The following is a 26,960-nucleotide window of genomic DNA, read 5'->3' on the forward strand; positions in this document are numbered from 1 at the left end:
GAGCAGCCTCTGATGAGATTGGAACCTGATAGGTGGGAGAGGCATGCAAGAAGTCTGGGGACAGCCTGGAACAATAGGTCAAAAATAGTTGTGAACTGCCTATCTTCATTTAAGAGTGTTGATATACTGCCAACTATTTCACTGATGATTTTAGAACAGGGGTGGGCAAACTATGGCCTGCGGGCCACATCCGGCCCATCAGACCTTTTAATCCGGCCCTCGAGCTCCCGCTGGGGAGCAGAGTTGGGAGCTTTCCCCACTCCAGTGCTCCTGCACCCCAAACCCCTCATCCCCACCCCAGTCTGCACCCCCAGCCGGAACCCTCATTCTCCCTGTGCGCCCCAATCCCCTGCCCTAGCTGTCCCTCCATACAATTTCCATACAGAGATGTGGCCCTCAGGCCAAAAAGTTTGCCCACCCCTGTTTTAGGATAAGCATTCAACCAGGATACTCATCTCCTAGTCTCAGGGCTGGTCTACACACAGTTTTTGCACTGATTTGGCTATACTGGCTTAGAAACCAAGCCAATGCAGTTATATCAATATAAAAGTGTTATCTAGCCCTAACAATAAACACTTTTATATTTATAGAACTGCATCCATACTAGGTCATTACACCAATGTAACTGTATGAATTTCTAATCCAACATAGTTAAATCAGTGCCAAAAAAAAAAAAAAAAAAAAAGGAGGTACTGTCTATAAACAAACTGCCTCCCGGGCTTCTTGAAGGCTATAACTGCCAATTGCCCCACTACAGAGTTTCCAAACCCATCAACTTCCACCCCCATCTGCCAACCCCATAACTATAATTCAGTTATGTGTTTTCAATACAAAAATTTGCAAGATACTGAATGCTGAAAGTTCAAAGTCAAAGTAAAGTAAATACTAAAAAAAGCAGGTTGGGGAAATAATGAGGGACTCTATAGAGATGTATAGGAATCTTCGAGGAGGAAAGAAGAGTTAATAAGTGATCCAAAGATTACAGCAAAGAACCATAAACCCGGAGAATCCTAACAGTAATTCAAAATATATATCAACCATTGTGACATTCTATTCAGGTTCATACATGGCACTCATTGCTGTGCAAACATAAAAACCTTCTCCTACTGTTGTTCTTCAAGGTGTTTTGCATGTGTCCATTACATTAAGTGTGTGTACATCCCATGCACCTGTGCCAGAGGGTTTCACCTTGCAATACGCAAAGGGGCAGCCATGCCTTCACCCTGGTGTTACTCATGCACCAAGTTGAGACTATTAAGGGGCAGAGCTGCCCTGTGCGTCCTTCAGTTCCTTCGTACCGGACTTTTAGATGATAGACTCCGCTGTATTGCAGAAGGAGGGTGGGTCAGGTAACGGACACATGCAACACATCTCAAGGGTGACAGGTACACCAAGATGAGTAACTGTTTTTTCTTCTTCGAGTAACTGCATATGTCCATTACACCAGATGACTCCCAAGCAGTTTCTGGGGGAGCTAGGAGTCTTAGGCCTGGTCTACACTAGGAGTTTATGTCGAATTTAGCGCCGTTACATCGAATTAACTCTGCACCCGTCCACACCACGAAGCTATTTAGTTCGACATAGAGGTCTCTTAAATTCGACTTCTGTACTCCTCCCCAACGAGGGGAGTAGCGCTAAATTCGACATGGCCATGTCGAATTAGGCTAGGTGTGGATGGAAATCGACGCTAATAGCTCCAGGAGCTATCCCACAGTGCACCACTCTGTTGACGCTCTGGACAGCAGTCCGAGCTCGGATGCTCTGACCAGCCACACAGGAAAAGCCCCGGGAAAATTTGAATTCCTTTTCCTGTCTGGGCAGTTTGAATCTCATTTCCTGTTTGGACATCATGGCGAGCTCAGCAGCACTGGCAACAATGCAGAGCTCTCCAGCAGAGATGGCCGTGCAATCTCAGAATAGAAAGAGGGCTCCAGCATGGACTGATCGGGAAGTCTTGGATCTGATCGCTGTGTGGGGCGATGAGTCCGTGCTTTCTGAGCTGCGCTCCAAAAGACGGAATGCAAAGATCTATGAGAAGATCTCTAAAGCCATGGCAGAGAGAGGATACAGCCGGGATGCAACGCAGTGCCGCGTGAAAATCAAGGAGTTGAGACAAGGCTACCAGAAGACCAAAGAGGCAAACGGACGCTCCGGATCCCAGCCCCAGACATCCCGTTTCTACGAGGCACTGCATTCCATCCTAGGTGCGGCCGCCACCACTACCCCACCACTGACCGTGGACTCTGAGGATGGGATATTGTTGACGGCCGGTTCCTCGGACATGTTAGCGGACGGGGAAGATGAGGAAGGAGATGAGGAGGACGAGGCAGTCGACAGCGCTTACAACGCTGATTTCCCTGACAGACAGGATCTCTTCATCACCCTTACAGAGATCCCCTACCAACCGTCCCCAGCCGTTAACCCGGACACAGAATCAGGGGAAGGATCAGCCAGTAAGTGTTTTAAGCATGTAAACATTTATTTTTAACAGAACAGGAATATTAACAATGGGTTTTTCATGATTACTTTGCCCTAGGCGCTTAACTGTTCACTCCCTGGCAGTGCAACTACTGAAAAAAATCTAACAATGTCCGGTTTAGCATGATTGTTCTGCCCAAGCCGCTCTACCGTTTAGGCCCTGCCAGTTCAGCTACAGTAAAATCCGGTCTATATGTCCGGGGATAGAGCTGAAATCCTCTATGGACATCACCACGAAGCTCTCCTGGAGGTAATTGGAAAGCCTTTGCATCAGGTTCCTGGGGAGAGCGGCCTTATTGGGTCCTCCGTAGTAGGAAACATTGCCGCGCCAGGAGACAAGCAAGTACTCCAGGATCATTGCCCTGCAGAGCATGGCAGCATACGGCCCTGGTCTTTGCAGGCTTTCCCGAAGCATCCTTTCTTTTTCCGTCTCGGAAATCCTCATCAGAGTGATGTCGCTCATGATGACCTGCTTTGAATTAGGTAGGGGAATGTTAGTATTGGGACTGCTTGCCTGTTCCTTTACAGAAATGTAACCGGCGGTTTACAGCCACGCGGTGGAGGCGGGAGAGGGGCAGCATACAGGGAGATCTTTCCCTGGGACAGCCGTGAGGGGGTGGGACAGGGGCAGAGTTCATGCTTGCCGGATTGCTGGCAGCAGGGACTGGCATTGCTTTCAATGTGAAAGGAGGCCAGTGCAACTATCAAAGTTTTAAGCAGCCACAAGTCTACGGCTTACCATGTCGGCCTGCTACACAAATTCCGGTGCCCCGCTTCTCTGATCTGCACTGCAAGACCCCAGGCACTGAATGCGAAGGCCGAAAATTCGACCTTGTCCTGAGTGCGCATGTGATAGGTGCTGTGCATGGTCTTGTTCACAGAGAAAGACTATGTTCTTTGTTCACAACTAAATTTATCTTTCTGAGGAATTCACTCCCTTTTTCCCATTCCCACAGCTGCGACTGTCTCACAACCTAGCCTGGCATCACACTCCCAGAGGCTAGCGCAGATTAGGCGTAGGAAGAAGAGGACACGGGAGGACATGTTCTCGGAACTTATGGGCTGCTCCCGAGCCCAGGCAGCCCAGCAGACACAGTGGAGGGAGAACTTGTCCCAAATGCACCGATCACACATGGAACGGGAGGAGAGGTGGCGGCAGGAAGACCAGCAGGCGACTCAAACGCTGCTTGGACTAATGAGGGAGCAAACGGACACGCTCCGGCGCCTTGTGGATGTTCTGTAGGACCGGAGGCAGGAGGACAGAGCCCCGCTGCAGTCTATCTGTAACCGCCCTCCCCCGCCACCAAGTCCCATACCCCCCTCACCCAAAGTCCAAAGAAGGAGGGGCGGCAGAGTCCGTGAAAACTCTCACTCCACCCCTGTAGACTGCTCTAGTACTAGAAGGCTCTCATTCCCCAAAATTTGACAAGTCCTTTCCTTCCCGCCTCACCCAAGCCCCCGTCCCAGTTTCACCCCCCAGTTTCATGTGTAGTTGCTAATAAAAAATACGTTTCTGTTAATTACTGTTTCCATCATGTTCTTTAGAGGAGAGTCTGTCTGAAGGAGGTTGGTAATTGGACAGGACAGCAGCAGGGCACACACACATTGCAGTCACTAGTTACCCTGGTCAGTCTGGGAGGTGGTTTTAGTGTTCTGTGGGGGGTGCTCTGTGACTTTGTGGCGGGGGAGGGCAGTTAAAGATCTTATGCAGCAGTCCTTATCCTGGATCACAGAGCCACGCAGCAGGGGATCTGTAACCGTCCTCCCCCTGCCACAAAGTCACATAGCCCCCCCACACACAGAGTCCCAAACAGGAGGGGTGGCAGGCTCCGTTGAAACCACCAGTCCACCACTGCGGAGCCTGTCATTCCTGGAGTTTAGAAGCGTCATTTGCATCACTACACTACACCCGCTCCCCACCACAGTCTGCGTCCCAGGTTCAACACTTTCCCACGAAAACAGTAATAAAGAAAACGGTGTTCATTAACAAAATTCAAGTGATTTTATTTTTAAACGTGTGTTGGAAGGGGGGGAACGGGGTATGTAACTGGAGAGGATACTGAACATTTAGTGGGTAAAGAAACGGGGGCAGGTTCAGCTTCTCTGTACACAAACTGAAAAGTCACAGGTTACCCTGCTCACTCAGGAACCTAGCTTTCAAAGCCTCCCGGATGCACAGCGCGTCCCGCTGGGCTCTTCTAATCGCACGGCTGTCTGGCTGGGCGTAATCAGCAGCCAGGCTATTTGCCTCAACCTCCCACCCCGCCATAAAGGTCTCCCCCTTGCTCCCACAGAGATTGTGGAGCACACAGCAAGCTGCAATAACAATGGGGATATTGGTTTCGCTGAGATCACAGCGAGTCAGTAAGCTTCTCCATCTCCCCTTGAGACGGCCAAAAGCACACTCCACCACCATTCTGCACTTGCTCAGCCGGTAGTTGAAGAGTTCTTTTTCAGTGTCCAGGGCGCCAGTATAGGGCTTCATGAGCCATGGCATTAGCGGGTAGGCTGGGTCCCCGAGGATGACTATAGGCATCTCCACATCCCCAAGAGTTACTTTCTGGTCAGGGAAGTAAATACCTTCCTGCAGCCGTCTAAACAGACCTGAGTTCCTGAAAACACGAGCGTCATGAACCTTGCCCGGCCATCCGACGTTGATGTTTGTAAACCGTCCCCTATGGTCCACCAGTGCTTGCAGCACCATTGAAAAGTAGCCCTTTCTGTTAATGTACTGGCTGGCCTGGTGGTCCGGTCCCAGGATAGGGATGTGAGTTCCATCTATAGCCCCACCGCAGTTTGGGAATCCTATCGCGGCGAAGCCATCTATGATGACCTGCGCGTTTCCCAGGGTCACTACCTTTGAGAGCAGTACCTCAACGATTGTGTTGGCTACTTGCATCACAACAACCCCCACGGTAGATTTGCCCACGCCAAAGTGGTTCGCAACTGACCGGTAGCTGTCTGGCGTCGCAAGCTTCCAGAGGGCTATGGCTACTCGCTTCTGGACAGTCAGGGCTGCTCGCATCCGGGTGTCATTGCGCTTCAGGGCAGAGGACAGCAACTCACAAAGTTCCATGAAAGTCCCCTTCCGCATGCGAAAGTTTCGCAGCCACTGTGATTCATCCCAGACCTGCAGCACTATGCGGTCCCACCAGTCCGTGCTTGTTTCCCGGGCCCAGAATCGCCGTTCCACAACATCCACATGACCCATTGCCACCGTGATGTCCTCAGTGCTGGGTCCCGTGCTTTCTGACAGGTCTGTGCTACTCTCAGACTTCAGGTCCTCACCGCGGTGCCGTAGCCTCCTCGCCTGATTTCACTGCATCTGCCTCTGGGAAAGGTGGATGATAAGCTGCGAGGTGTTGACAACAGCCACAACTGCACCGATGGTCACAGCGGGCTCCATGCTCGCAGTGCTGTGGTGTCCGCGCTGTCACTGACCAGAAAAGTGCGCGAACTGATTTCCCGCCGGCGCTTTCAGGGAGGGAGGGCGGGAGTGACGGTTGGATGACGACAGTTACCCAAAAGCACCCTCGACACATTTTTCCCCCCAGAAGGCATTGGGGGCTCGACCCAGAATTCCAATGGGCAGCGGGGACTGCAGGAACTGTGGGATAGCTGCCCACAGTGCACCGCTTCCAATGTTGACGCTTTCCCCGTTAGTGTGGACTCACAAAGTCGAATTACTGTCCTTAGTGTGGACACACACGCTCAACTTTGCAATATCGATTCCACATATTCGATTTAAGTAAAATCAAACTACTCTCGTAGTGTAGACATACCCTTAGTGGAAGAGAGAACTCTTTCCTTACGTTAGCATCTTCTCTTGATGTGGTTGTAATGTCTAGCAAAAGTGTGGACTGAAGACCATGTTGCCACTCTATACAGATATCCACGACAGGAACATTTCCCACAAATACCGTAGAGACTGAGTGTGCAGAGGGCTTTTCAACAAGCATGATGCCCTGGATCTTGTAGCACATAATTCAGCTAGTGATCCACTTGGAAAGTCGTACTGTTACAGGATGCCTTCTTATTCATTCTGAGTAGGAGACAAACAACTGGGAAGAGACACAAAAGGCTTTGTTCTTTTCAGATAAAAAGCTCGTGCTCAGCAAACATCCAGAGTGCAGAGCTTTTGCTCATCTTTTTGAGTATGAGGCCCTGCAAAGAAGATTGGTAAATATATATAGATAGGTTGGGGTGGAATCAGATACTACTTTGGAGAGAAACTTAGGTTTAGCCTAAACTGTACAGCATTCTTGTAAAAAAACTATATGGACAGTCACTAGAGCAGGAATCGGCAATCTTTGGCCCGCAGCCTGCCAGGGTAAGCACCCTGGCGGGCCGCAGGCCAAAGGTTGCTGATCCCTGCACTAGAGCATGTAATTCCCCCATTCTTTTTGCTGAGGCAATGGCTATTAGATAAGCCACCTTTGCAGAAAGGTGTAACAAATGGTAATTAACAGTTCGAAAGGGAGCCCATAAGGGCTAACAACACTAAGTTCAAATCCCAGTATGGAGTGGGGTCCCTGATAGGAGGGAACAATCTTTCTAGGCCTTTAAGAAACCGTTAAGGTGGTCATAAGGTTGGAGAACGCAGTCCCATGACGTGAGGGTGAAACTCCAAAATTGTGATCAGGGTGCACTTTTATATAGAGCTGATCACCAAAACTGACTCTTAAGTATAAGAAATAATCAAAAATCTTTTGAATGGTAGATTGCATAGGAGACCCAGGGGATATTTATTCTGTAATTAAATACCCCAGGTCTAGCCCATGTCAGCTGGCTCAGGCTTGCGGCGCTCAGGCTGCGGGCTATAAAATTGCAGTGTAGACGTTCAGGCTTGGGCTGTAGCCCAGGCTTTGTGACTCTGCAAGGGGGGGAGGGTCCCAGGGTCCAGCCTGGACCCAAAACATCTACCCCACAATTTTACAGCCCCACAGCCCGAGCCCTGTGAGCCTGAGTCAGCTGATATAGGCCAACCACAGGTGTTTAATTGCAGTGTAGGCATACCCACCCAGATAAAGAAATGTTTCTATTTACTAAGGTACGTGGCACTTGTGGATGGTTTCCTACTTTTTAAGTAGGACTAACTAAAAAGTGCACATTTACTGCAATCTCCACTGAAGGAACAAACAGACAGTATGCTCCGATCGACCACGGATGGTAGGAAAGACCTGAAGGATGAGCAGGACGGCTCCACCCCTTTATAGCCTCGGCTCGGAGCAAAGGAACATCAGTGAGCAGACATGGCCACCGCTAGAGAAAACTCTGGCACCATTGCATGAGATGCACACATCCAATGCCATCACTCTAATAACTTTGCATACAGAGCATGTGATTGTTCAGTCAAGAATTGGTCAAATCAAAAAAATTTCACTGGAACACTTAAAAGCATTTCTCTTCAGTGAGGGTTATATTCATGCCACTGTACAGAGATGTAAGGCTGAACTACACTTACATATCCAGCTAACTCAGCCACATAGGGAAAGTTTTTAAGACCAGAAAGAATGAACAGAGGGTATGTTTTCAGGTAGGATGAGGACAAATCCCATGGGTACACGTTGGCCAAAATTTTCGAACCTGAATGTTTAAAGGTAGGCAATTCAGTCCATAGCTAGGCAAGGCCACAAATGCTCTGATTTTTGAAGGTGCTGAGCACCCATAATTCATTAACTCTGTGCCATCCACTCCCAGCCTCCTCTCCTCATAGGAGACTTGTCAGGAATGTGTCGAGGAGGCCCTCTGGCAATCTCCAGCCAGCAGAGCAGCCCCCCTGGGGCCACTGCATCCAAAGCGTGTAACAGCAGTTCTGAGGCTGCTCTTATTGATGCCAAAGGAGGACAAAGGTGGCTTTAATCCATATTTGCTTTCCCACATGGTGTCCTGAGCTTGAAGATCTGACTATATATGTCATTTCCATTTCTCCTTCTGAAGACTTGTTACAGATGGAAACCTAAAACCATACTGAAAGACTTGTGAATATTCTTTTAGAATGAGTGCAATTTATGCATCATGCCATTCAATTAAAATGCAAGCAAGAAACCAAGTATGTAGGAGTTACTTCAAAATGAACCCTAGTATCTGCCACAGAAAATCCTAGTTTAAAAGCTGATGAAGTGGCTAGTGTTAAATCTGTATATCATAAGAAAAAATTAGTTGTTTAGATGAAACTACATTTCTCATCTCAATTCCCAGGGTTTGTTTTCCATACCAGGTCCTCCACACGTGCATATACAAACTTGCCACTTGTGTACACAAATGACAGAAGCATCAGCATATATAATCCACGCATTGAATTTCTAACAGTTTTATTTCTTTTCTTCTGTAAATTGCCAATTACTTATATTATTGTTAAAACTCTCAAAGGAAACAGATTTCACAGGAAGCACCAATATGATTTCCGATCTACAGCAACAGGTATGGAAAAAGACTGTGGTTTTGACTCTAGAACAGTTCCTCAGAAGGGCCTGTGGATACTATTACAGACAGCAGAAAGTCAAATGACATAAGTCTACAAGGAAACTTCACAACAACATTTTCTATTTTTGCTTTCCTTCCTCATTTTTTATCAGTAAGAGATTGTTGTTTTTTAAAGGTGATCTACCAAGTATGTGTGTGTGTGTATACGGGCAAGTATCCTTTTTGTGATTATTTCTTTTAATTTATAATGACATGAAAAGGAACCCTCTGCTACTCGGGGCACCTTTCACAAACAAACAACGCATTAGGGTTTTTTGCTTTCTTTTAAATAAAAATTTTCTGTCTGAGACACACGAGGAGTGTCAATTCTTCTCTGTCCTGGGAGGTCTCCTCGGAGGACAGATGCGGATTGTAAACTTTTCTTATCCCTTAACTGAAGGGATCGGGTGTTGGATGTTTAATATATTACCTCCCAAGTGTTTCAGATATTTGAATTAAACAGATGTTACATATAGCCTACTATTTTTCTCGATTGCAAAGTAATTTTTTTTCTTTAGAGATAAACTGAGGGTTTGTCCACACATAGACTTGTTCCTGAATAATCAGGAACAACTCCATGTGGAGACAACCCGTAAGTTTAAAGGCTGCCAGAAATACCACTTCAAATGAAATTCAACTGTAAACCCTAAATACCTATCTAACACTGTACAGCTTTCTATTTTTCTCCAATTTCTCTCTACACAACTCTATTTAGAACCCTTCCCTAGATTATTCTGAATCACAACACAAAATTAGATATTTTGTTTTCCTACCACATGTTCAGACAAATACAAATTATTTTGTCCTTTTCTTGGATCTCATTAGAATACAATTTGCCTTGTGCAAATTGAGAGATTATGTGAAAGATGGGAAACTGCTGTCATTCATTAGACTAGTAAACCTGCAACAGTCAAAAATGGTTTACAAAGCATCTTCAATTGCACTGATTCAGGCTATTTAACAACACAAATTAATATCAAGATAGTTAACCAAGATTACTAAACAGCATTCTTGGCACACACATTATTGTATTTCCAGAGCAGATTTACAGTTACTACATAAACTTAAAAAATTATGGATCTACATCAGCACATTTTAGTTCCTGTACATGACAAGCTAATCTACAATCTAAGATTTCATTTCATGTAAATTAAAATGAAATAAAGCAAAATAAATAAAAACAGAAGTATATTTCAAAGCTTATTTAAAGGATTATCTAAGATTTAGGAGAACAAGAACATTCTAAAATTAGTTTAAAAGTAATGTAAACTGTAGGTAAAAAGTTTCATTTTGAGAGAGCTCACTTGGAGCGGTCTTCATTGCTCTTTCCATTAGCAGGGCTTTTTTTTTTTTTTTTTTAAATGAAAACAAAGTCTTATTCTGCATTTCTAAAGAGCTGTGCTGAGCTATTTTTCACTCCACTGGGTTTCCCAGTTGCTCTTTGTGACATCAGTCTGTCAATAGAGTTATTCTACCATTGAAAATATACTGCATTCTGACTTAGAGGAAGGACTGCTAATAGCGACTTTAAAGTATCTTACTATTACATTGTTTCTGAAACTGACTGCTGTAAATTATGCAAACTGCTGTAAAACAAATTAGCTTCTCTGTACAAAGCAGTAATGAAAGCCAAAGAAGGGACATACAGACAAGTTAAACCTACAGTATAAAAGAACCCCTCAACTTTCTACCCCTGATGAAGTAGCCTATCAGAAGACAGAGATCTTGCCATGGGCCCCAAACCTCACTTTTTTTTTTTTAATATTTATATATATAAAACATGAGTTTTTTGATTAGATGGGAAGTGAATGCCAGAGCCAAGCACCTCACCACCAACCTTGTGATGCTTAACTCTAGGGACTGTAACTCCAATCTTCACAGTGGTACATGAGGAAAACAATGGTTTCTGAGGCCATTACACAAAACTAATCCATCCTGACATTTATGGAACACGACTATTCCCCAGGAAAATAATGCCAGAGAATATGTGCACATTCCAGCAGTAGGAAATCAGGAGAAGAACTACTTCAGTTTTGGTTTCATTCAGAGAATTATTTTTTAAAAATATGTACATACACATGCAGTCAGCGTCAGCTCAGGAGACCGAGGACTTCTCTACACTACAGTGTTAGCTAGAAATATAACTTGAGTGCTCCCCCAAAACAGCCCCCCCCCCCCCATGCACAAAAATCTCCAGCTCAAGCGCTGCCTGGCCCATCAGAGAGTATATGAATTGTTAATCATTCCTATTATGGTAGTGCCAACCAACCATGAACGGGGCCCCATTGTTGTAGGCACTGTACAAAATACAGAGTAGTACATGGCTCCTTTGCCCGAGAGCTTACAAAAAAGCTTGAGTCCTGCTAATGATGCAGCTACTCTGTGCTGCTCATACTACCACTTGGTGCTGCTCAGATGTTGTTTTGCAGTGTTACCATGCTCATTTGAACTAAGGAAACTCGAGAGTAGTTAACTGAAGTGTAGATAACTCAGGCTAACATTGCAGTGAAGACAAACCTTGAAGCAAAAACATTCTTGTGACGAGTAGTAAAGATATGAAACGTGTGTTTATGAAGCCATGTCTGAGATAAATGGGCTGTGGAAATTGCCTCCTGTAGGTGCTAGCAGCCACTACAGAAATGAGCCAGCTCAATTTTGAGTTAATTAAATACTTACTCTATGTGGGAACACTGGATGCAGTCAAATTGGATGGGTCATTAACAGCAAACAGGCAAATACTTACTTGTCTTTTATAAAAAGTGAGGGATGGGGAGAAAACGAAGTTAACCGTCCTTTCTGGTTTAACAGACAACTTTTTAACTGTGCACTCTCACATCCCTGACCATCCTATTACAGCCCCAAAGCACCTTTATAGCCTCATACGGTATCTTTTCTACATTTCTAGTATGAGCTATGTTCCTATATAAAGTACCCTTGATACTATCCCGTACTCTCCATATTGTGGTACTCCACAACATGTGCAACCATTATCCACCCACATCAGAACACACTCTCCTCCAGATTGCTCTCCCTTTGTATCATTATCTCATCTCTTATCCTTCATATATTGGCTAAGAACGATTACTCTCATATCTTACCTTCTCACTAACGAGATCACAACATATCTATCTTACCCTCTATGTACATTCTATAAACACCCACCCTTCCAACCACTATTTCACTGTGAACCACAATACATCCCATCGCCTGAACATTTCGAAGTCTAAAACATTTCGAAGTGACATTTTTCCAGAGGTCATTAAAAAAAATTCTAATGTTTTTCCATGCCTTTACTTGGCCCATTTGCTGCTTCAAGTGAAATGTACTTACTGCTCTTTTTCTGGAACACCCTGTAATCCAAGGCACAGTAAGGTTTCCTGAAATCTGTGGAAGCAAAAAAACCAATTATCAATAATGCACATGCTCAGATTGCTGGTATGGCAAATAATACTATGCATACAGCTTTTGCATGACTTGTGCAAAATAATCCAGCTTCAAGAGAGTGTGTATTCATTGTGATAAGTGTCTATCCAGATCTAAATACGCTTCCTTCCCGCTTAAGAAAAATGCTTGCAAGATTTTCATAGGCAGGGGCGGCTCTATGTTTTTTGCCTCCCCAAGCACGGCTGTCAGGCGGCTTTCGGCAGCACGCCTGCGGGCGGTCCGCTGGTCACATAGATTTGGCAGCATGCCTGCGGGAGGTCCGCCGGTGCCGTGCCTTCAGCGTCCCCGCCGCTGAATTGCCGCAGAAGCTGCAGGACCGGCGGACCTCCTGCAGGCATGCCGCCAAACGCAGCCAGACTGCCGCCCTCACAGCGACCGGCAGGTCGCCCCCCGCGGCTTGCCGCCCCAAGCACGCACTTGCTGCACTGGTGCCTGGAGCCGCCCCTGTTCATAGGGGGCCAAATTCTGTTTGTGTTATTGATGTGAGTAGCCTGATTACTGTGGGACTTCTCTGACGAGCTAGGTGAGCAGAGTTGCTCTTATTGACCTAAAGTTTCAGGACTGACTTTGTACTATAACACCAGTCCTTAAACAATTTTTTTTTACATGTTGTGGAAATCAAAACATTTACAGAGCCCTTACTGAAAGAGTATCAAATTTATTCTGTAGCACTGGCCAAAATACATTTTTTTATTATAGTCTGTGGAACAGAACTACTAAATTAGGGTAATATCCTAAATCAACAGACAGCCAATCTCCCATTAATAAAAACGACCACAATACTGAGTGCTGCTGACTACCTACTACTATCATTGAGTTACAAAGGTTTAGCACCTCTTTGGATCAGGCCCAGTGGGAGATTTGCACAAAGACTATGGGTAGAATATGGTCCTTAGTAATAACTATTGTTTTAGAGCCAATTTGTTTAGTCAGTTGTACGGAGGCAACTTTCATTTATTGTAGTGGAAGATGTACCAGTGTAACTGAAAGCAGAATTTGGCCCTTAATAAAGCTACTGTTGCACTCGGCAGGAAAAAAGGATACAAAGCACTTCTAAAATCAGTGTCACTTCTGCCCTTTGTATATACACGACTAGTGGCACGTGCATTACCCAATTTCAATGCACAATTACAGTAACTGCAAGTTGGGCAAAATTGTACACCCAAATTATTTTAAATTTTCTTGTTTTTAAAGTGTCATTGTTAGGTTTCAGAAGTAACACCTCAACAAGATGAAAGTAAAAGTCAAAATTTGGAAAATAGTTGCTTCAAGCTAGACAAAGTTACACCGACACATTCAGATGGTTGTATCTTCGCAACCATGAAGCCTAGAAATTTGAAATGAAAACTTGAATTCAATATCATTTGAGTTTGTCATAGGCCCATCAAGCAGGCTGGATCTGGCTCATGGGCCAAGTGCAAGAAACCACTCACTGCCAAAACATACCTTCCAATTGTATCTGTTTATGTGTACTGCTTTTCATGTAATGTGCCAGGGACATTAATAAATAAACCAGATTCAAAACAGTTGGTTTTCAGCATCAAACTTTTCTAGATAGCAGAATTTGCATTTTAGAGTAATAAGTGATCATTTTCAGGGGATCTATCTTCTTGATCACCACAGATTCCCACCCTTCCAAAGAGGCATTTGCTTACATAAACCTGAAGTGTACTTCTTTCTCTCTCGGACTCAAACATGCAGGGTATGAAATAACATTCTAGGCTGGTTTTGGATTCTGGTACAAGCATTTTTTATGCACAACAGAAACTGAAGAGACTCTCAAACAGTTTAATAAAAGGAAGAAAAGAAAGCCATCATAGATTTAACTCACCTATTTCAAAATATGGTAAATATAATACTTCCCTCTTTGAATTATATTCATCATTAAAAACATTTACTAATTTCTGAACAAATGCATATCCAAAACTATAATTATATCTTCCACAGCTAAAAGTTTGTCCTTTATACTTGCTACCTAAGACACTTTTGTACAGAAAATACCCTTTAAGAGTTTCCAAACTTCCTGTTTAGCGAGCCATCTTCTAGCTCAGTGGTTCCCAAATTTTAACAACCTGTGAACCCCTTTCACTAAAATGTCAAGTCTCACGAACCCCCTCCTAAAAATGAATATTTCCAGGGATTTTCTCCTTTACCTGAGTATAAATTATAAAAGCAGTGATCTTGGAAGTATAAAATTTGTTTTTATGACATGCTTATTACACACTATTTGTTAATTATTTATCATTACAGTAATTTTATTACGTTATGAAAACGGCAACACTCTTCCAAGATCTCACTTTCGTAGCTTGTATCACTTTGAATAAGCCTGTTATAAGACAAGGCTCCTATGCTTCATCAAGGAGTATCAGATGTGTGACAGTGCGAAGGTATTTAAGAAGCCAACTCAAAGAGTTCTTCCTACACAAGCATTCAGGACTTGAGCAGTCCAGGCAAACAACGCACGTTACAACAAAGCTTAAACTTGTTCTTCATAATAATTTTAAAAAACAATACTAGCTGCCTATTTACTTTTAAAAACAGCAAAAAATATCCACCTCCCTTTCCATTTCTTATAAGGAGTTTTGAAGTTTAAATCTCCTCAGTGTGATAGATGTGCTTGCTTTGATCTGCTTAGCTCTTGGAAGTCCAGGGGCTCCAGGCTGCTGGCCCCATGCTGCCCAGGGGCCCTAGGGACAGCTCTGTCCGCCATTAGGGAATTTTTTCACGGGAACCCCCTGTAACATTTCACGAACCCCCAGTGGTTCACGAACCCCAGTTTGGGAAACACTGTTCTAGCTTGATCAGGATGCCCTCTCACGTTGGACCACAAAGGAATAGGGTTGCCAACTTTGTAATATTTAAAAAATGGACACTCCTGCAGGTCCCACCCCTGTCCCGTCTCTTCCCCCAAGGCCTTGCCCCCATTCACGCTCTTCCCTCCGCAAAGGGACTCACCTGCAGAGCCAGGGCTGGGACCTGCAGCTGCCCAACACAGGTAGGAGGTGGCCCTGGCGGAGTAGGGGCTGGTGCAAGTGATGACCCAATGCCTCCCCATCTGCAGTAACTGGACTTTGGGTGTCTGGTCAGTAGATCTGACTGGACACTGAGGAGGTCCGCTTTTCAACCGGACTTTCCGGTCAAAACCCGGACACCTGGCCACCCAAGGCACTGGTTCTCAAACTTTTGTACTGGTGACCCCTTTCACATAGCAAGCCTCTCAATGCGACCCCCCCCCTTATAAATTAAAAACACTTTTTATATATTTAACACTATTATAAATGCTGGAGGCAAAGTGGGGCTTGGGCTAGAAGCTGACAGCTCATGACCCCCCCTGTAATAACCTTGTGACCCCCTGAGGGGTCCTGACCCCCAGTTTGAGAACCCCTGCTATAAGGGGAGGGAAACAGGAAAGTCAACATCACCAGTGTTTTTGTCAAAATACCATTCTGTGGTTGCTGCAGGCACACATTGTCCTTTTCATAGTTTCATAGATTCTAAGGCCAGAAGGAGTCATTGTGAACATCTAGTCTAACCTCCTGTATAGCACAGGCCAGAGAACTTCCCCAAAATAATTCCCAGAGTGTATCTCTTAAAAAAATAAATCTTGATTTAAAAATTGTCAGTGATGGAGAATCTACCGCAATCCTTGGTAAATTGTATCAAATGATTACTTACTCTCACCATTATGAAAGATAAAGGCAATGTTTGTATTTACATAGTATCTGCAGTTTGTTAGGCAGAGTTTTCAATTACAAAACAAGAAAAAAAAATCAAGAATTTAAAGATACTATGTATATTTTTAACATTTGTCCACCAATTCATTTTAACATACTTTTAAGAAGCTAAACCAAACTGTTACACTGCTTATGTGACTCACATTAATTTTTAGGGGCTGGACTGCAATACTCATACTCAAGAAGAACAGTATCTAGCTCCTTGAGCAATCACACTGGATTTAAATGGGACTATTCAATTTGAGTAAGATATCAGAACCTGGCCCTACATTAACACAGTAATTCAAATACACAAACACACAAAAGCTGATATTTACAAAGAACTGTCTTAATTGACATAAATCACGTTAGACAATAAAAGGCCCCACATCATACTTTTTTTTTTTTTACTTAAGTAAAACAAGCACCATTCTCTACTATAGGTGGTGGTAGCAATTTCTACATCTGTTAGTCTATTATTAATTTCAGATAAATCTAGAATTTCTATCTTGACATTTTCATGTGTTCAACAACTCTTCATAAGAGAAACAAAGTAGGACAAGTTCTTTTCAAAAAGAATGTAGAAAAAACATAACCCATAATTGCCATATCACTAAATAAACTAATGGCTTTATAACTAACATTTTAAAAAGGTATCCCAGCCCTCGTCTGTACCTGGCTGCAATGTTTTACTTTTTCATGTACAAAATAAGGGCAAATTACAGACAGCACAGTACAGTATTAACAATAATGTTTCCAAACAGGGAAAGCTAATGTATTAAACAAAAAAGCACCTCATGTTCATTTAAATTTAACTAAAATGAAATCCTAATATTTTCTACAAAGAAGCTTAAATACATAATTTCACTTTACCTCCCCCCCCACAAAAAAAGAAAAGACAGACATTAATTTAGCCCTGCAAGTCATGCAACTTGGTAAAATTGCCTTGCTCCATGATTAAAAAAGTCTTAAGACACTGATTATTCATTTTTAATAGTTTGAACAGAAAATTGCTGATGAATAAATAACTGGATAAATAATTCCAAAGAACCCCTTTGTGTCATGAAAATTGATTATTAAATTTGTTCTTGTGCTGGATTAACATAAATTTGATTAAATGATTTCAATTGGGGAGGTTATGACTAATTGCTAATGTTTAACAGTAATGAATTCATCAGGACACAAATCATCACTTCTTGCTCTTAATCACTATCTGTTATAATAACTGAGTATTCAAACAATTCAGTAACTCAAGCTTCATAAGTTTCTGAATCCGAAGGATTTCCCAGGAATTTAAGAATAAGGATATTCATTCCCAGGTTGATGAATTAAATTATACTACACTCGAGCAATAATATGAACAATAAATGACTGCATATGCTAGAGTGTCAGACCACTAAAATCTAAAAGCTTTTTCTTTTTTTCCAGGTTCTTTCTAATGCCTCTCCAAAAGAACAATAAAAGCCGACACTGAAAAACCATTACCAAATATTCTTTATGTTCCCACAAGCTCTTAATATGTAAAAGCATAGTATGTCACAAATATTCATGGAAGTAGATTCTCTTAATGGGATACCATCCTGGCTCTTAGCCAGAAAGCCAGCCTATCTTGACAGTTTTCTCATTATGAAATTATTGCCCTCAAGAAACACCCTATGTGGGGAAAGGGTCAGAGATGGAATTGGTTATTGGCTTGTTGGGGTGCTCTACTATATAATAATGCATTTGATTTTGAAGGATGATCAGAGCTTTAGACACGTGTCTTTTTGTTTTAGGTATTAAAAACAAATCAAATTTAAAAGTGGATCCTTGCCACATACAAAAATGTATATAAGAAAATAATCAACACATAAATTACTGTAGTGCATAAGTTAAGTTAAGTGGTAAATGTTCTAGAAGCCCCACTTGAGGAAGTGGTAGGCTGCTTGCGACTCAGGAACCTCTTGGTGCCAAATGGCAGAAAGCATAGGGCTTAATATGGTTTGGGATCCCCTGGGTCTAGTACCTACATACTTATTTCAAAGAGTGTCATTTAAGGTCTCTACCGAAAGCCTCTTTCACAATGATCATCACTGAAAAGTGTATGTACAGTAATATGTATGGAGTTATGTATATATGCTGAAAACTGTTTTTAAGGCACACAAGACAGGTCACCAGAAGGTGATAAACTGGTTCTGTTCAGGCAAGAGATAAGAGACACTTATCTTCGTAGGACACATTTGTGTGTCTTACAATAGAAGTCTGATGGAACATGGTATCACCAGCTAATCAAGATTGCAAAATTTACAAGAGACCACAAAAACTACAGGAAGAAATACACGACAGCAGAGTTTCCAGTTTATGACTAAGATCAAAGAATTAGTTTGGTATATCAGAAGAATGCAAGGAGACATGATAATTTTCACCTAGTGAGTACGCTGACAGTGGGCTTGCTTCATGAACAAAAAACAAAAAAAAACAAACAAAAAAAAAAACACACAACCCTGGCTGTAATACACTGGAAGGATGTTGGGTGAGCTTTTGTTCTTATGACACAATGTCTTATTAGTTAAGTTTAGGCTCTAGTAGGCAATTTTATTTTATATGTAACCCTCTGTTTCCAGTATTTGTGCTTGCTATCATTGGAATCTCTGTTCTTTGTTAAATAAATTACACTTGCTTTCTATTAGCATTGGAGTGAATTAGCCTGCTGCCTTGGACTGAGCTGGCAACCTGCTAGGCAGCATCACAGGAGGAACAGCTGTGGTGTTTTTTGTTTTGTTTTTTTCATGGTGCCTTTGACCCTGCGCCCATTAATTAACCCTAGATCAGACAGATGTATTAGTGTGTAATAGGGATATAAATATCATTTTAAAAGTTAACCAGTTAAACCATTAAAATTATATTGTTTAACTGGTTAACCGATTAAAGGGAGAGGGGCCGGAGGCCCCTGCTCCAGCTGGTTGGTGCAGCTCAGGGCTGCTGCTGGGGCTGGTCCCGCTAGCACGGGGCTCAGGCTCCTCCATCAGACCAGGCACTGGGGTTGGCAGGCTGGTGCAGCTGGGGCTGCGCCAGCCCGCCCAGGGCTGGGGGTTAATGGTTGGGCTGCGTTATCCGTTAAGACTAATGCTTACCAGTTAACTGTTTAGTATTTTACATCCCTAGCGTGTAGATGAGAATTTATTTAATGTGTGAAACTGCATGAAAACTAATGAAGGATTGTTTCTGGCTATCACATTGTTCATGAAAACTAATGAAAGATTGTCTGGATTGCTGTAACTGAATGCATTGTGCATGCATGTGCAACTGAATTGCCCATCAAACGGGATTGAACTGTAAATGAAGAAGCACATTAACTTCAAAGTATAGGTCGTTAAGTTCAACAATGGAAAATCCTTTGTTGACTAAACACAGAAAGTTTGTGGGAGGGCTCATGCTATGATGGGAAGTTGCCAGATTGCCTTCCGGGGAAAGCAGCTATAAGAAGAAACCCTAGGAGTGATCCAGTATCTCTGGACTGATGGATTCTGACAGGGGGAATCCTGAGTGATTGGACAGAGATCACCAAAGCCATTTTGGGTAACCCTGAGAGACTTATGGAGGAGAACTAGCATACTACAGCTCTGCCATCATTTGGCATTCAAACTCTAACTCACCTGTAATGTATTTTACCTGCTTTAACGTCTCAATAACTCTCATTTCTTCTTCTTAGCTAATACATCTTTAGTTAGTTTACTAGAGAAATTGGGTACGGCTTTGACTTTGGTGTGAGATCAAGAACATCCAATGACATGGGGTAAGTGACTGGCCCTTTGGGGTCAGGAGTGATCTAATGTGCAGTGACTTTTGGTTTTAATAACCTTTTATCACAAATTCCAATTTGTCTTGGTGGTAAAGTAGGGGTTGGAGAGCCTAAGGAGGACTGTCTGTGGCTCCATGCTAAGATTAATACAGTGATCCAGGAGTTCACACTTGTTACTGGCTTGGTGAAATATAATAATAAAATATACCACCAGTTTGGGGTGTCTGCCTTGTTTTCTGACAGTCTGACCTGAGACTGGCACACACATCTATGAGCCATACTAGTCACAGTGACACCCCAATTCCTGGCCTTGCCAAAAACTGCACGTTGCAAAACATTCATGAGGGACATACACAAAAGTCAGAGGAAATACAGAGGCAAAACTGGTCCCTTTCTAAGGCCCACTGACTAGGATACACCTTGTTTTCATCCCACTAGCCATAGAAACAAAGGGAATGAAAAGGAATGCCTAATGAGGAGCCAGGTTTGATCGTAATAGTTCAATTGCATTTGTTAGTTTTTCTGACACAACTGTAATAAATCTGTACAAGTTATAATGATTAGGATGTTCTGATCTGTATTATACTGTATCTTACCATACTGCAGGCACCATGAACTAGCATGAGGAGTCTCAACATCTTCCAAAAGGGGAAACAAAACAGACCAGGTGGGTGAGGTAATATCTTTTATTGGACTTCTGTTGGTGAGCGAGACAAACTTTTGAGCCACACAGAGTTCTTTTCAGGTCTGGGAAAGGTACTCCCAGCTTCACAGTAACATGCAAGGTGGAACAGATTGTTTAGCATAAGTTGTTAGCTACTATGATCTCTTACATGTTCTAACTACTTACGCTAAAGAAAGATGTTCTAACTACTTACGCTAAACAATCTGTTCCACCTTGCTTGTTGCTGTGAAGCTGGGAGTACCTTTCCTAGACCTGAAGAAGAGCTCTGTGTGGCTCAAAAGCTTGTCTCGCTCACTAACAGAAGGTTGGTCCAATAAAAGATATTACCTCACCCTCCATGTCTCTCTAATATCCTGGGACCGATATGGCTACAACTACACTGCACACAAAGGGCAAGTCAGTTTTCATTCAAAAGGGATGCATTCCTAGGGGATATACTCTGGAAAAGAATATACTGAACCACTGGTAACTAGTACAAAGCCATACTATTAAGACTAAACAGAAAGACTCCCTTTCCCAGGAACAAAAGAATCCTTTGAAATAGGCTGATACTGTCTGAAGTCTTCTTACAGCAATATGAGGAAGAACTGGTCTATTTGTGCAGAAGAAAAAAAACTGATTCAAGCTTCCTGATTATAAAATAATAATGGAGATTCATTTTATGGGAAGGCTGGTTACAGGTTTGCTAATTTCTCAAGTGAACAGCTGGCCTAATGCTTAACAAGTTAATGAGGACTTTTGATATCTAGTTTCCTAAGACCAATGATGAGGAGACACCAAAAAGAATCTCCCAGTGCCACCATGTCATGAACTAAACCAAGAATGTCATTTGTTTGCAACAACAGTGAAGAAAAACAAGAAAATACATTTAGATATGTGAAGTTTCAAGTTACCAATTCTTAAGCTGTACAGCCTGCACTTTTGCAGCTTTTAACAGCTCACGGCTAGACAAAAATATGTTTACAGGCTTTTCTTCATTTTCACAAAATCTGTTTTTTCTTAAGTAAAGGCACTTTGTTTAAATAACATTCTGATCCAAATTTGCACTTTAACAGCAAGTGCTAATTGACCATCTCTCGAGAGGAGAAAAGCTCTATCCATTAAGGGAGAGAAAGGATAAATAAGCATAGCACATGCACCCAAAATGGCAAGGAGATTGCTTGGGAGGATTTGCAATTCCTATTCATAAAGGTCACAAAAACTATGGACAGGGTCTATGCTAGCACATAATGGGCCTTCAAAACTTGCGACTGCCACAGAACTGTGACATTTCTGGTAGTATCTTATGATGAAAAGTGTCATTTATTTGAAGAGTTAAACTACAGTAGTGAGAAAAGTATTTAGAAGGTGTTGAACTTCTGGGATGCCTCAGCTTTACCATTAGGAGACTACAGTTCCTCTGAAAGAGGAACAGCAACCAATGTCATGTCAGGAGACAATACTCAAAGCTATCTCCTCATCATGATCATCAAGAGCACCTTAACTCAGGCTCCAGGCTCTGTGCTATGCTGGAAAGCACAGCAGTTCTGCCACTTTCAAACCAACTCTGATGCTTTCTGCAGTTTCTCTTCCTCCAACAAATGGATCCACAATGGTTTGCAATGCTCCAGCCACTGTTGGACACAGGTCTTTCTTCTGCCCCCCAGTAACCTGCACTCACATTTCTCTTCTCTCTTTACCTCTGTAAGCATATTTTATGGACATGAGATGCAACCCAGGTCCTGGAGATGCCCTCATTACATCTCCTGTAACACAAATGGTGCAAACTGAACTGCAAGGGTGAAGGACTCACACCTTTGCAACTGGTGTCTGCCAACACCCTGACTAGTTGGAAGGAGATCCCAATCCCAATCCCCATCAAAAAAACAGGAAGCAAAAGAGTAGATGGTAGCTTGGTGAGGGGGGAGAGGAGGAGGAACTGATGCTTACCATTTCTAACAATGAATCCAAAACTTTAATTTCAAGGAGAGGGGATGGGTGCACTCAAAAAGGAGGGAGTGACTGATATGATTTGCCCTACATGCCAAACTCAGCTCATAGCATGTAGGAGAAAACCTGAAACAGTGCCAAGGAACAGGGTAAACTTTCATCAATGGATCAGGATATATTAGTCTACATTCTCAGCTTTCACAGAAGAAGACTGTCTTGAAAATCTGAAAGGCAAAAATAAATTTACAGATTACCTGGTAGTTGTTTTGGTTTTGCGACAGCCTCAGTTGATTTGAAGATGTAAAATGAGGAGAAAAGTTACTTCTTGATGGATTAGCACTACTATACAGTGTACTGGATGGTGTATGTAATGAGGTCCGTGGAGGCAAGCGGTAGTCTCTGTTATGATATAATACATTGTCAGGCAAGTCCCTGGCATTCACCATCTGTGAACTGCAGCTCACATTTCTGCCTGGTCCAGACAAAGCTGTGCTTTGGTTCTCCACTCGAAGGGAACTGCTATTTTCACAAAATCTTGAATAACTTTGTATTTGTGCTCCCATAGATGCAAGCTCTTCCTCTCTAGCATATTCATCATCAGCATCTCCTGTTTCCATTGCAATGGACAGGCAACTGCCTTCGACCGAACAAGGCTTCTGTGTTGTATTTCCTCCCATAATTCTTTGAGGTTGATCAGTAACTGCCAAGGAAAAAACTTCACGAATTTCCAAGTTTTGTGTGCTACAAGAAGGGTCTCGAACATTAGCTCTCTGTCCAGATGGGATGTGTGATGCAAGGGCTGTGTGTTCTGGTTTGTGTAACCTCTGACACCCCACTGGTTCAGCTTTACATGGCCTGTGGCATATTATTGGCTTTTGAGGTAACACTAACTCTGCAGTCTGGACTGATGAACCACCATAATTTTTCTTAGTATGATTGTATATGGAGTTTGCAGAATTCAACACACTTGTTTGTCTTGACAAAATAATAGTTTTTTCCCCCAGGAGCAGCGAAGCACCTTTACAATGTGGTGCTTGTCGTCCTATAGGGATATGCTGCTGCTGAAATTCTGTATCACTTTTTCCAGGTGGCCTCTGAATAGAGTTTTTATGTATCTCAGTCATTGAAGCATTAGTCTGTTTCGTGGATCCCTGCCTGCTGGATGAACTAGCTGGGCTATATATACCAGTTACTATTACATCATTGTTAGATGATGTCCAAGAAGACTGCTGGCTTTGGGATCGAGCAATGTTTACCACATTTCTGACTGCTACTTCTGGAGGCACTGTAGGGGTGCTAGGAACAGTTCTGGGTGGGGTGCCTCCAGATTCTGCAACATTCTTGCTGCTCATCTTTCTTCTTTTATTGCCAACCCAAGTCTGCAAATACAAAATATTAATATATAAGAATGTTAGCCACAGTCAGTTTTTTTAATATTCAAAGCCTCAATATGGCAAAGACTTCAGCATGTATATAAGTCTTTACAATTAAGATTTAAATTACTAATATATTAGAAATGGGTAGCAATCAAAATTCATTGTAGGGGGGAGGGGAAAGAGACATGTCTTGATTATGCAAAAATCAAAACCACAAATGATGGGGATCCAAGTCCCATTTTATCCAAATGCCTTCAGTTCAGTAGAGTGAAGATTTCCAATTCTGGCCCACCTCAGAAAAGAATATACAACTTGTTGCATCTCCCCTCTTGTCCCAAAATTATCTTTGCATAAATATGGCAGAAGCTTGTGGTTTTCTCCTCCACATACTTGGACTTGGTTTTACCTTTCATTTATTATTGTGAAGAAAAAACAAACAAGGTACGTCTACACTTACCGGAGGGTCCGGCGGCAGGCAATCGATGTTCTGGGATCGATCCCGGAAGTGCTCGCCGTCGACGCCGGTACTCCAGCTCGCTGAGAGGAGTACGCGGCATCGACGGGGGAGCCTTCCTGCCGCATCTGGACCCGCGGTAAGTTTGGACTAATGTACTTCGAATTCAGCTACGTTATTAACGTAGCTGAATTTGCGTACCTTAGTCTGAAGTGGGGGGGTAGTGTGGACCAGGCCTAGGTGTTTAATTCCTTCCTCTTCCCAATTTCAACTTTTACATCTAGTGAAAATAAGGTACTCCTGAAACCAGTAACTATACTGAGAGATTCAGTATAATCAGTATCTTTACTATCCAATAGCTGAGGAGATATTTTCAAAATTGCCATACTACAGACACTTCTATCTTCTCTTATTTTTTAATTTAATAAAAAAAAAAATACAAGTGTAGTACTCAAAGTACCAATGAATCCCAAGACAGGGGAAACGTTTTCCAATAGAAAGGGACTGAACTGAAGATTGGTCAAAAAAGAATTGTAAAAATGTTTGTCTTTTTAATTTAACTTTTTAAATCATATACCTCAAGAGCTGCTTTTAGTGAGAAATTGATTTGATTTCACAAATATAAGGGGATTAGGTTCAACAGACAGAATAATTTCCCATTACAGATATTTCTGTAACTAACAGTGAAAATATATGGAATTATATACAAGATATTTAAAACAGTGGAGGCTGTTTTATGCAAAAGTCTCTTTTGAAGAGAACAAGCTAGAGCTCTTTAGTGATTTTGTACTTAAGTTCCAAAAAACCCATTACTGGTTTCAAACAAAATACATCAAGTAGGAAAACTTGCTCTGAAGCTAATGAATAAAAATATATTTAAGAAAGGTAGTGGGGAACACTAACTTCAGCATTTCAACAGAGTGTTGCTAAAAGAACAGGAGTACTTGTGGCACCTTAGAGACTAACAAATTTATTTGAGCATAAGCTTTCGTGGGCTACAGCCCACTTCATCGGATGCATAGAATGGAACATATAGTGAGGAGATATATATACACATACAGAGAACATGAAAAGGTGGGAGTTCCCCTACCAACTCTAAGAAGCTAATTAATTAAGATGAGCAGGAGAAAAAACACTTTTGTAGTGATAATCAAGATAGCCCATTTAAGACAGTTTGACAAGAAGGTGAGGATACTTAACATGGGGAAATAGATTCAATGTGTGTAATGGCTCAGCCATTCCCAGTCTCTATTTAAGCCTTAGTATCTAGTTTGCATATTAATTCAAGTTCAGCAGCTTCTTGTTGGAGTATGTTTTTGAAGCTTTTCTGTTGCAAAATTACCACCTTTAAATCTGTTACTGAGTGGCCAGAGAGGTTGAAGTGTTCTCCTACTGATTTTTGAATGTTATGATTCCTGATGTCAGATTTGTGTCCATTTATTCTTTTGCGTAGAGACTGTCCGGTTTGGCCAATGTACATGGCAGAGGGGCATTGCTTATTAGAAGCAGCAGGTGTAGGTGCTGGTTCTGTGAGTACTCCAGGGCTGAAGCACCCACGGGAAAAAAAAATGGTGGGGGCAGTCCCTCTATCAGAGCCTCCTCCTCCCCCCAGTGCCTCCCGTCAATCAGCACCTCCTGCCCGCTATGGAACAGCTGATCCGCGGCGTGCAGGAGACACTGTGAGGGAGGGAGGAGGAGCGGGGAAGGGACAGGAAGAGGCAAGGTGGCGGTGGGGCCTTGTGGGAAGGGGTGGAGTATGGGCGAGGTGGGAGGGGAACACCCCTCCAACACATTAGAAAATTGGCGTCTATGACAGCATGTATGATGTTACAATATCAGTACTACACAAACAACCTTTACCATGAAAGAGGTGGGATTAATTTATACACTCATAAGAGTTTCGTATTAAGTTGTCTGCAGTGTTGTTGTAGCCATGTTGGTGTCAGAATGGGTGAGAGAATATCTTTTATTGAATCAACTTCTGTGCTACACTGGCAATTTACAGCGCTGCAACTTTCTCGCTCAGGGATGTGAAAAAACACACCCTTGAGAGCAGCAAGTTTCAGCACTGTAAAGCGCCAGCGTAGACAGCGCACCAGCGCTGCGAGCTGCGCCCTTCGTGGAGGTGGTTTTTTAGAGTACTGGGAGCATTGCCAGGGTAGACTAACCCAGAGCTCTTCAGGTCTGGGAAAGGTATTCAGAGTCACAGCTAAACAGAAGGTGAAACGGATTGTTTAACGTAAGTAGTTATCATGTATTGTAAGAGACCATTTAAGGTGAAGTGGTCACTTAACACCTATGCAGTCATAGAACCAAAAAAAAAAATAATAATAATAATAATAATAAGGTGTTTAATAGGTTACAGATTGTAGTAATAAGCCATAAATCCAGTATCTTTATTAAGACCATGATTTTTACTGTCTAGCAAAGTTATGAATTCAAACTCCCAGGCTTAAATTAAAATGTAGACAAAGGTGCTGAACATGCCTATCACAACATGTGCCCCAATAACAAGTATGTGGGTGAAACCAGACAATCACTGTGCTCTTGAATGAACTCACACAGAAAAAATTATAAAAGACAAAGACACAATATCACACTTTTCAGACCACTCCATATCTGACCTCTCAGGCCT

The 26,960-nt window shown here is 42.7% G+C and overlaps 1 protein-coding gene across 3 annotated transcripts in view; it reads right to left on the bottom strand.

Annotated features, from left to right (window-relative positions):
• HDX (highly divergent homeobox) overlaps positions 1-26,960 on the bottom strand; it is a 91,919-nt gene that overhangs the window by 40,066 nt on the left and 24,893 nt on the right. For all 3 annotated transcript variants that reach the window (XM_024195126.3, XM_024195125.3, XM_024195124.3), the window contains 2 exons: positions 22,750-23,874; positions 12,274-12,327 (listed from right to left, as the gene is read on the bottom strand). In XM_024195126.3, coding sequence (XP_024050894.2) covers positions 12,274-12,327; positions 22,750-23,847 — 1,152 coding nt within the window. In that variant the 5' untranslated portion in view covers positions 23,848-23,874. The remainder of the gene's footprint in view (positions 1-12,273; positions 12,328-22,749; positions 23,875-26,960) is intronic.

This window comes from Terrapene carolina, unplaced genomic scaffold (genome assembly GCF_002925995.2).
Source record: "Terrapene carolina triunguis isolate 2854851 unplaced genomic scaffold, T_m_triunguis-2.0 Scaffold131, whole genome shotgun sequence".
NCBI classification, from domain to species: Eukaryota; Metazoa; Chordata; order Testudines; family Emydidae; genus Terrapene; species Terrapene triunguis.